Source organism: Triticum aestivum, chromosome 7D (assembly GCF_018294505.1).
Source record: "Triticum aestivum cultivar Chinese Spring chromosome 7D, IWGSC CS RefSeq v2.1, whole genome shotgun sequence".
In the NCBI taxonomy this organism is placed as follows: domain Eukaryota; kingdom Viridiplantae; phylum Streptophyta; class Magnoliopsida; order Poales; family Poaceae; genus Triticum; species Triticum aestivum.
Genome location: NC_057814.1, coordinates 48,114,545 through 48,125,206, shown reverse-complemented (window position 1 = coordinate 48,125,206; position 10,662 = coordinate 48,114,545). Strand labels below are relative to the sequence as shown.

The following is a 10,662-nucleotide window of genomic DNA, read 5'->3' as shown; positions in this document are numbered from 1 at the left end:
TATTCTACGGGTACACCTCTCCATGGACAGCCAATGATTATGATTTCTTTTTTTTTTCTTGGCACTAGTAGCAGCAGCCAGTGATGAGGCGAGCAGGGCAACCGTCCACCCGGGCTGTCCGGTCCGTCCGTCCAACCGAAGAGGAACCGATGAATGGATCGGTCCATGGATCCATCCAACCAAAACCAATAATAATCAATCATAAGCTTGGCTCGGTACAAGTGGGGCGTGGCGTGGCGCGAATGATTAGGGCGACCGATACGCACGACCGCCCCCGCCTCCACGAGTGCCGCACATGGCTAAGTCCCCGCCAGCCTCGTACATCTGGGCCCGAACGGTCGCCTCCCGGCCTCCATCATTGGCCGCACGCACGTGAGGGACAGCTCCTACACTACACAGACCTGCGCCACCCCGACCACGTCTCTCCTCGCCCATGTGTCCTGGCCTCACAGTGTGTGCTGCTGTTCCTGCAGGATGTGTTGCGGATGCATGGGTGGGATAGGATGAAACTGCACCAACCAGATCGATCAGATCCGAATCAAATGGGATGCACCGCTAGCTTGTTTGGTGGAACTCATGCACACTATGCCTTGTTTTCTGATACTAATAAAAAGAAGCAGAAATTAGCGCATATACTCCCGACTGTACTGTACTACTGCAGCAGCGTATAAATACTAATACTCCAGAAATGGTTTTGTGTGAGCACTTCTGTTTTCAGAGTACATTATGCTATGTTGTAAGTAGAAGCTTGTGAGAGGATTGGATTAAGTGCTAAGAAAAGGTGGAGAATGGCGCTGATGGAGACGGTGGCATGCAGCTGAATGAATCACGGAACCAAGTATTAACACACACCTGACACTCTACCTCACTGGTATTACTTTTTTCTTCTTCCCTTGTTCCAAATAAACATGATTACACACTCTCGGTGCTTTCGGTTCAACACAATCTCTCAGGTCTCAACCTACCATTTCATAATAGCACTAATAATCATAACTAACACGACATATATTTATCTAGTGTTGACTGATTTCTTAATCTGAGGAATGCTGCTAATCTTTTCTTGATTGATTAGCCACCTCTATCACCTACTTGCCATAAATACTCTATGATTTCTTATGGTAATTATTAAGATGCATGGGTGCTGCACACTCAGCTAGCATATGCAATGCAATGAAACCGGGTAGGGTCAGCAATAGCTAATAATTTGAGGATAAAATAAGCGCCCACTTGAGGAGCCGACAACAACACATAGGGGGCTTGAACGCCACCCTAAGTGCACACTACCCTACACCATTATTCAAACACCCCATCTGCTCTTGCTCTTTGATGCAGCTTTCAGTAGTCCTCCCTGTCATGCCAAGATACATAAACATGGGACCTATCATTGCGTCCATGCATAACAGTTCCCTCCATCTGCACTGCACGGTCGAAATAAAGGGCCAAAAAGTTAACGACGACGCAAACTATGTACATGGGAACTATAGAATTAAATTCAGCTAAGCTTCCACTATAAGCGTTGGTGACTGCAAGCTTTACAGAAGCGTGGAAGCTAGATCGCATCACAAGTTTTTTTTTCCTTTTGCTGGGCGGTTCACAAGTTTTTGAGTGTCCAATGCAACTGTTTCTTCACTAAAATCAAGGTTAAAAGGAGCTTTCAGGATAAGCGTAGCTTTGCGGGTGGACCAGTATTGCAAGCACTGTACTGAAACTATGGCAGCAGTGTAAAACGATCCATCAAATTGCGTTGCAATAGTACTAGAATTTTTAGGTGCGAATAAAAGACCCAATTAGTTATTGAGTTCTCTAATCCTTATTCTTGTACATACACTGATACACCACTTTGCTTAACTATGCGTTCTCATAATCAACAGCTTAAGAGCATCTACTGCCAGACCGCTCAAACACGGCTCAAGCGTCCTGGCAGACTGTCCGCTCACTGACCGGTCATAAAAAACCGACTCAGCCGGACCTCTCGAACACGTCTCAAAAGCCCCGGCTGACCGGCACCCCTCTTATCCAGCTCAAATGTAGGGCGGATATGAGGCGGCCCGGGCGCATCCGCCACGTCGGCGCCGACTAGCACTCCGTCTCGCGCTCGAGCGCTCGCGGGTCAATACGGGCGGCGGCCCCGGGTCCAGTGCTACGCCACCTGTCGCTCATCGACGCAGCGCCGACGCCGGCGCCGACCCTTCCCGGCCGCGCGTGGATTAGCAAGGCCTGCCCAATCTACTCCACCTGCCGGACGACCTCCTCGACTTCCGGCCACTGCTCCGCGCGGGCAGCGTTGGGTTCTAGTGCCCGCTCCGCCGACGCCGCGGATGCGGACTTCGGAGTCGGAGGTACGCGCCGCCTGCCGTGAGAGGCAGAGGGCAAGGGAGATGGGTGGGTCCGACGCAGCCACGCAGTCTGCCCGTCGAAGTCGCCACGTGATGCCGGTGCCCGACGAGGAGGAGTGTCTCCTCCAGTGGGTGTGCCGTCGGTCATGTACCACGGCAGAGACGGACAACCGGCGGCTCCGACAGATCAACGCCAAGCAACTCCGGCTCGGAATTGAGCAGTCCGAGCGAGAGGCGGCTAAGGCAGCGAGGGTGGGAATGCTCAAGCGCAAGCAGGACCGCATCGTCCGGCGCTTGAAAGGCTACATCGTCATCTCTGATTCCTCCACCTCCGATGGGTGCGACTCCGACATCGACCCACCTCCTGTCGCGGATGTCTACAGGAGCAACGACGATCGGAACGACAAAGGGCTGTCGAGGAAGTGGTGAAGCTCGGCCCTCTCCTTTTATATCATCTACCTGTAGTGTCCGTTTGATCATTGAACTGTGTGAATTATGCCCGTTTGATGATCTTTTGGTGATGTTTATGTGAAGTATGCACGTTTGGCATCGGTTTGCATGTCTGTTTCCTGTCGATTTTGATCGTTTCATGATCTACATACTACGTTGCATGAATCTGTATGGATATAGGGTATCGGATATAATATACGCGGCTCGCGGCTGTGGAGGCGCGAATTTAGGGAATGTCTGGTCCCTGTCTGCGGACGCGTCCAGATGCTTCCGCGGGAGTATAGGCTGCCGGATTTGTCAGGGCTGGCTGTATGCTCTAACTTGTGACTCGAAAACATTGTTCGTTGTTGTTGCGAAAAATGATCGGCCCTTGTTCACCCAAAGATTAAAATAGTCACCTGATGTCCTGTCAGATGCCACCAGTTTTATGCACACATTTTTTCCCCTCCAAACATAGCATATATCCCAAAACTTTATAAATATAGCAGTAAGGCCCTGTTTGGTTCATAGGTCCTAGGACTTTTTTTAGTCCTAACTTATAAGTATCAAGTCCCTAAAAAGGCCCTACCTGTTTGGTTCCTGGGACTTAACATGGACTAAAATACCATATTACAACTATAAGTCCCTATAAGACTCTCCTTGAGAGTCTTATTTCATAAGTCTCAAATGCCCACTTTAAGTCCCTATAAGTCCCTCCTGTTTGGTTTAGATGGGACTTATAGACTTTTTTAAGTCCCTAAATCAATAAGTCCATGGAAACAAACATCCTCTAAGTGGAGAAAATGTCATTTGTTGATATTAGAAATGAATTTATAGTGGTGATGGAACGCGCAAAGCAAACTCAACTCATAGTAGGATGCAATCATTTGGTGCGTGTGCGTCAGGCCAAAAGTGCAAGGTCCCACGTTTCCAAGGCAGTGAGTGCAATGGCGAACAAGGGCAACCACTATGGACTGAGAGGCAGGCATGGCCCATCCAATAATTCCTCCAGCATGGGTGGGGTAGGTCAGAGTAATTGAGTTGGATCCGAGATCACATAGATAGAGCAGAAAAGGCTGGAGATTATACTGAATAATGACAGTATCAAAATATAAAGAAGGACAACTAAATGCCCTGTAAATAGCTGATACTTGACATCGGCGCGCACCACTGGCAGTCAACCAACGTTCATAGCTGATATTTACCTTATGGCAGCAGATCATTTTGTATTTTTTACATGTTATAGAAAATAATTGCACTTTTCTACAATGATCCGCAAAATTATACTACTGTATCAATTTTTATTTGTGTTGTGTTTGTGGGTGTGTAAGGGGGGGGGGGGGTCATATTTCTAACTTTTTGTTTGCTGAAGTTATTGATGAAAATAAAGCGTCATGTATGGTTAGAGTAATTTTAGGCTTGGATGGGCGAGTGAAATGAAAAAAATGGGAATACAAATACAGTAATTTAAGTACAGCAGTGGAGTGATTGGAGCCCCCCAATGATTGCGGGGAGGTTGTGGGTGGTGTCAGGAAAAGTGCCGGCAAAGCGAGGCGCACGGCCGGGCCGCTGGGCCACCCCTGTCCTAATTTTCCACCTTGTCAATTTACAGGCGGGCCCCGCCTCAGGGGCTCTCTCTCGGTGCGCTGGAAGTCATCATGGGCCTTCGCTCTCTTTTGTTTTCCTCCCCGATCCACGACTGAGCACCCCGCCCGGCTCGGTCGGTCGCGACGACCCGTCGAACAAGCGTGAGCCGGCTCGATCGACGCACTCAGCTGCACTATGGCTTGATCCTAAAACTGTCTTTAACAGAGCCGCTGAAGTAGTATACGTTTTTCAAAACAAAAAAAGACGCTGAAATATTATTAGGACGCCTAGGATTTTGTAGACTCACAGTTACGCTGAGCAGGCTCTTGTTGATATCCTGTGCGGTAGATAGTTTTTCTAGCCCTACCAGTTTCATAATCCTCAAAAAAAAAATAGCCCTAGCAGTTTCATAAAAATTGATCAACTTAGCTTACTTTTTTTCCTTCAACAAAAAGACCATATGAAAGCACTAATTGAGGAGTACTCATTGCAAAGATCGCTCCCGCCTTCCCATGTTGCAACAAGTGGCGCGCTGCATGTGCGCCACTTGTCGCAACCTGGTGTTTTTCCTTTTTTCGTATATCCGTTTATTCAGAACGTTTTGTCTCTTAAACCGTGTGTCCAAATCATGAATTGTTTTCAACGTTGGATTCCTCGCGTCGAGATCTTCAAAACTAGATCTCATGTTGATAGGTTTTGATGAACTTTTTTTTTACAAAAAGTTGGACAAAAAACCGAACCGGGAGCATGGGTTTTTTCCCTTTCCGAAAGAGGCACGCCCATGCCTACGCGAAATCAAAGCCGTGCCTCTCGCGAAGGAAAAGAAAAGGAGAAAACGTGTTTTTTTTGTTTCTCGCGAAAGCAAAATCGTGCCTCTCGTGAAAGCACGACCATGCCTCTCGCGAAAAGCAAACCGTGCCTCTCGCAGAAGGACAAAAAAACAGAAAATGTGTTTTTTTCGTTTTCGAGAGGCACGGCCGTGCCTCTCGCGAGAGCAAAATCGTGCCTCTCGCGGAAGCAAAACCGTGCATCTCGCGGAAGCAAAAAAAATAGAAAACGCGTTTTTTTCGTTTTCGAGAGGCACGGCCGACTCTCACGAACGCAACACTGTGCCTCTCGCGAAAGAAAAAAAAGTAAACATGTCTTTTCGTGCAAAAAAATTTTCGAAGTTTTTTTTAATCAAAAGCTAAGGAAGACCGGTGGAAAACCGAAACGTAAAAACGAACCCGTTTAAAAAGCCGAAATCTCGTGCGAAGAAATTAAAAAACAAAATCCGGAAGGAGCGCCCAGAGCGCGACACGTGGCGGGCGGCTGAGAACGCGCCAAGTGGCGCTGGTCGTTGTGAGGCTCCCGAAGGAGCGCTCGCCAACTAGTTGCTCGCCCATATATAGTTCAAGCTCTCCTGGCTTCGATTCGGGGTCGTGTATTCCTTAATCCTTATGTTCTTTACTAATGCTCCCAAATGTATCGATGATGATGTTAAGAAGTCGGAGGTAGATTATCAATATCCGTCTACCCCTACCCAAACCACAGGATTCAAGCATCGATGTATGCATAAACCCGGACAGCTGGTTGCTAACCTATATACAATCAACACAAAGTAGAATACTCCACGGCTTAATAATTTATCAAAGCTATCGGCTGGCCTAAGAACAACACGCACCGATCAATCGTTGTAATTAGCCACGCAGCTGTAGTTTTGCCAGGGGACACAGACAACCGGCCACCCCCAGGAAAGGAATCCCGACGTGATTTCATTGGCGAATTGACCCGTTCGTGCCCCTATCGGCCAGTCACGTCGGGCCACCTCGACACCGGCCTACGTACGCGCGCATGCACGCATCTATCCATGCAAACTGTTGTCCGTCAGCTCTACGTGCGCTAATCTCGGTTGCTTCATGATGCGGTCGTCCCGCCATTTGTTTGCTTGCGTGTTTCGCTCCTCGGAATCGGCGTCGCCGCGACAGGGCCAGATCAATAATCATATTGATCGACCGAGTGTGGTATGTGCTTGTGTGTGGTGATGTCGACCGATTAGCTAGTCGATGATTTCCCCTACTAAAAGAAAAGAGCTCGATGATTGGAACTGGTCATGAGCATGCAGCAAGATCCAACGTTTCCGTAGGCGATAACAAAGCAAGTAGACCGTACGTACGTGTGCATGCGGACTAGTTTAGCATTTCGTCGTGTGTCCCAACAAGCTAGCAGCATGCGGAATCGGTCTGAATCTTACTTGGGAGGGCTCCTAAAAAAAGGGGATAGTTAAATGTTACGTAGATTGTTACCTCAGGTTTTGGTACGTGCCAAAAAAAGAGTGAGTATATCCTGGTCTCACAGCTGGCCGAGTCTTAATTAATTATATCTGAAAAATAATTGATGATGATTACTCACTCACACACATAGGGTCTCTCGGAAACATACGGTTCTAGAAGCACTTGAACAATCGTCGCCAGCATAACAAAAAAGTAAAATGGATGTAGGATATGCCGAGCTGAAATTCACGATGGGGATGGGCCGACGTTACCCACTGGGAAACTAGTCGGGCCCATAATTTCAAGGTTCATTTCTTTCAGTTGTAAGTAAGCCGAATTCACGATGTTCATTGCGTTTCTTCCCTAGGTAATTTTGTATGTGCAAATTTGTTGTGTAGTTTGTCCTTGATATTCGGTATTTCTATATCGATGTTTTGGAACATATTCCTTGTCTAGCAGTTGGATGATCAAAACATTCTAATCCAGATTGCAAGCTTTATATTTGGAGCATTGGATTGCTCCTTACCAGGTACTACCATACATGCGGCAATGTTATTTTGGATCGTCGCAATCACACGTCAATGTTGTATGTTTTATAGTACTAATTGCTACAGCATTGTTTTCATGTCACATGAGCCTAGGCGGTAAGAGAAAACACCATTAGGATTGGAACTCACGAAGACCTATAAAAATCACACTGTACAAAAGACAGCCAAGAAGTTCAAAAAAGGAGGCAAAACACAATGGGAACTCAAACGAATACTACAACTACACTACACTGAAGTTAAATGTGACATTCAATGTCCAGATGAAAATTGATAAACAAAAAAAAGTATGAACTGATGAGACAAATGTGATGCACACTAATGGCAGATCTCATCGGGTGAAGATTTGACTACACTTTTTGCGGAATGTGTCTGCTAATATAATGTTCTACCCCTGCAGACCCAATCCTACACTGGCCACAGTTTAGACGGGTTCCGCAAGCGCAAGGAAATGCCTCGGCTCGGCTGGGAGGCGGATCGGTGCAAGGGAAGGAGGAAGGCTCACATTGAGCAGGAGCATGCACGGTAGCTGGGCACTATGACGAGGTGAGTGGCATGCAATGGAAACTATTTATCATGCTTATTTATTTATTATTTATAGCTAATTAATATAATAACGGGATACAATGATTGCCAGCGAGGAGAAGAGTTCCAGCTCTCAATTGAACAAGATCCTCTGTGGCGGTGCAACCCATGACAATAATTCTATAAGTTGTGTACTTGTGGCGTGCATCGTAGGCGCTTTTTTTTTGCAACGAAGTCAAAAGAATTGCCTCATCGATTAATTAAGAAGAAGAGAATTGTATGTACCCCTATGACATATCTTCCTACACTTGTACTATATGTAATGTCTAGTGGTGTATACCCCTATTAATTGTAATGTCTATTTTTTTCACATGTACTAAGAGCATGAGGTTTAGTATCTACCCCTATGACATATCTAATCCCAGGGTTGCATGGACCAAGCGAGCAAAGCACACACGAGACGAGACGAGCGCACGCACCAAAGCCTGTGGTACCCCTGCAGTCCCGCACCGAGAGTTCCAAGTTCCAACGCCACACGGCCACAACAACTTAGCCGAGCTCCGCCAGCCAAGGAAGCGGCTCGGCTCGGCTTGGATCGGACCGGGTCAAGGCTCAGATCGGGGAAGGCAGCATGCACGGGCGCCATGACGAGCGATCGAGTGGCGCACAAGGGGAAAGTATTTATCGCCATTATTTTGTAATTTATTTACAGCCAATTAATATACAGTAATAATTGGATGCCTAGCGAGGCGAGGAGATCCACCTCCCAATCGAACCGAACAGCTCATCATTTGCTCGCCCTCCGCTGCCCTATTTATAGCCTCGCCACCCGCCGCCGCATGCCCAGACCAGACCAGATCATCACATCTCCACCACCGAGCACCACCATCGTCCTCCCACTCCGGGAACTCTCAGATCGGATCGGGTTCACCGGAGATCGACGATGCATCGCGCCGCCGGCCTCGACCTGGGCCTCGGCCTCGGCCTCGGGCTCGCCTCGCAGGGCAGCCTCACGTCCTCCACCACCACCGCCTCCTCCTCCCCGGCCTCGCACTGGACAGCCGCGCTCAGCTCCGTCGTCGGCGCGCAGGAGTCGTACGGGCTGCACCAGTATGCCGGGCAGCCGCGGAAGGAGGAGCCGGGCATGAGGACGTCCACGTCGCCCGAGAGCGGCGTCAGCGCCGGGACCAAGAGGGGCCTGGAGCGCACGGGCTCCGGCGTCTCCCGCGGCGGCGCCGCCACCGCGGGCAGCGACGAGGACGACGACGGCGGCGACGGCGCCGGCGGCCGCAAGAAGCTCCGGCTCTCCAAGGACCAGGCCGCCGTCCTGGAGGAGTGCTTCAAGACGCACAGCACGCTCAACCCCGTAAGTCCCTTCTCCTTCTCCGTCCTTCTCCGACGATCCATCCGGCAAGATCGAATCGATCGCCAAGTGTTCGTCCGTGGATTCCTCCCGATCGCATTGAGCTGACCGAGATTTCCTTGTGGCTGTGTGTGTTTACAGAAGCAGAAGACTGCGCTGGCTAACCGGCTGGGGCTGCGGCCGCGGCAGGTGGAGGTGTGGTTCCAGAACCGCCGCGCCCGCACCAAGCTGAAGCAGACGGAGGTGGACTGCGAGTACATGAAGCGCTGGTGCGAGCAGCTCGCCGAGCAGAACAAGCGCCTCGAGAAGGAGGTGGCCGAGCTCAGGGCGCTCAAGGCCGCGCCCGCCCAGCAGGCCTCCCCGGCCGCCACGCTCACCATGTGCCCCTCCTGCCGCCGCGTCGCCGCCGCCGGACCGTCCGCCACGCAGCACCAGCACCAGCAACTGCAGCAGTGCCACCCCAAGCCCCATGCCCAGCCCGCCGGCAACGTCCTGCCCAGCCACTGCCAGTTCTTCCCGTCCACCACCGCCGCCGCCCCCGACCGGTCCGGCAGGCTGCAGGGCGCGTGGAACGGCGCCGCGCAGCCGCTGGTCACCAGAGAGCTCTTCTGAGAGGACGATATCTCGCCGCCGGCGTCCACTTCAGGCGATAAATTAGGAGATTTGATCAGGCGGCGGTCGATTGGGTCAATCAAGTAATCAATTGGCAAATCAGTCAGTCGATCGCCGCAAGGAGATTTGATTTGGTTTGGTTTGGATAGCAGTAATTAGGAGCGCCAGTGATCGATCGATGGTTTGGTTTCGGTTTCAGTTAGTAGTAATTCGGTTTGGGTTTTCTTTTTCTCTTTGGGATTCGATCGAATCGAATCGACGACGAACAAAATAGAAACAGATTAGTACGTACGGAGGAACAAATGGCTGTCCGCTTTTTCCTGGACGGCGTGTACCCATCCACCAAAACCCTGCCGGTTGTTGGATTAACAGCTTGTTGATTGATTTGTACTACTGCTGCCACCACTAATTCATGATTGGTTGATGGAGGAAATTAATGAAATATTTTCTTTCATTCACATTCTCCTCTCTTCTCCAACAAGAGTATTTGGAGCCATGTCCTTCTCTTTTCATTATTAACTTCAATATAGTGTTTTTTTCGACAAAAAAAAGCATGATTCAAGCTAGCGCGTCGACGAACCCGATCTCCTTTTGTATATATATATCTCATCTGCTGGATATAATTCGGCGAAAAAGAGTGACCCATCTGCAGGATATAATTGGATGATAAAGAGTGGCCCGGTTCGAAAAGAATGGTTTTTCCAAGCTACTACTCCTACTCATGATGAATCTGCATCCGAGAGCAGACATCTCCGCAACTTGTTTAAGCGAAAGCAACCCACCCACACCTCATTATCATATCATACAAACAGTTTCAGACAGACAACCGTGCGTGTTCACGACGAGCCCTGCCTGTGCACATGCGCCTCGGAGAAGCTTTACTCAAAAAGCCAATTAACTATTCCGCAGACAAAGCGAGGGGCTAAAGTCATGGCGAGATCATTAGGAGATCTGATTAGAGTAGACCACCTGCAACTGCAATCCAGCTTGATTAGTGCGCCTTGGACCGCTGG

At 49.4% G+C, this 10,662-nt stretch overlaps 1 protein-coding gene across 1 annotated transcript; it reads left to right on the top strand.

The window, feature by feature from the left end:
• Positions 1-8,505: 8,505 nt before the first annotated feature.
• LOC123169373 (homeobox-leucine zipper protein HOX2) lies at positions 8,506-10,107 on the top strand. Its single transcript, XM_044587210.1, has 2 exons — positions 8,506-9,040; positions 9,179-10,107. The coding sequence occupies exons 1-2, from the start codon at positions 8,618-8,620 to the stop codon at positions 9,647-9,649; spliced, it is 894 nt and encodes a 297-aa protein (XP_044443145.1). The 5' UTR covers positions 8,506-8,617; the 3' UTR covers positions 9,650-10,107.
• Positions 10,108-10,662: the final 555 nt, after the last annotated feature.

Bases quoted from the DNA above. Each gene is read 5' to 3' on its own strand.
- LOC123169373 (XM_044587210.1), top strand. From the start codon at position 8,618: ATGCATCGCGCCGCCGGCCTCGACCTGGGCCTCGGCCTCGGCCTCGGG. The intron at 9,041-9,178 runs GTAAGTCCCTTC...GTGTGTTTACAG, and splicing joins CGCACAGCACGCTCAACCCC to AAGCAGAAGACTGCGCTGGC.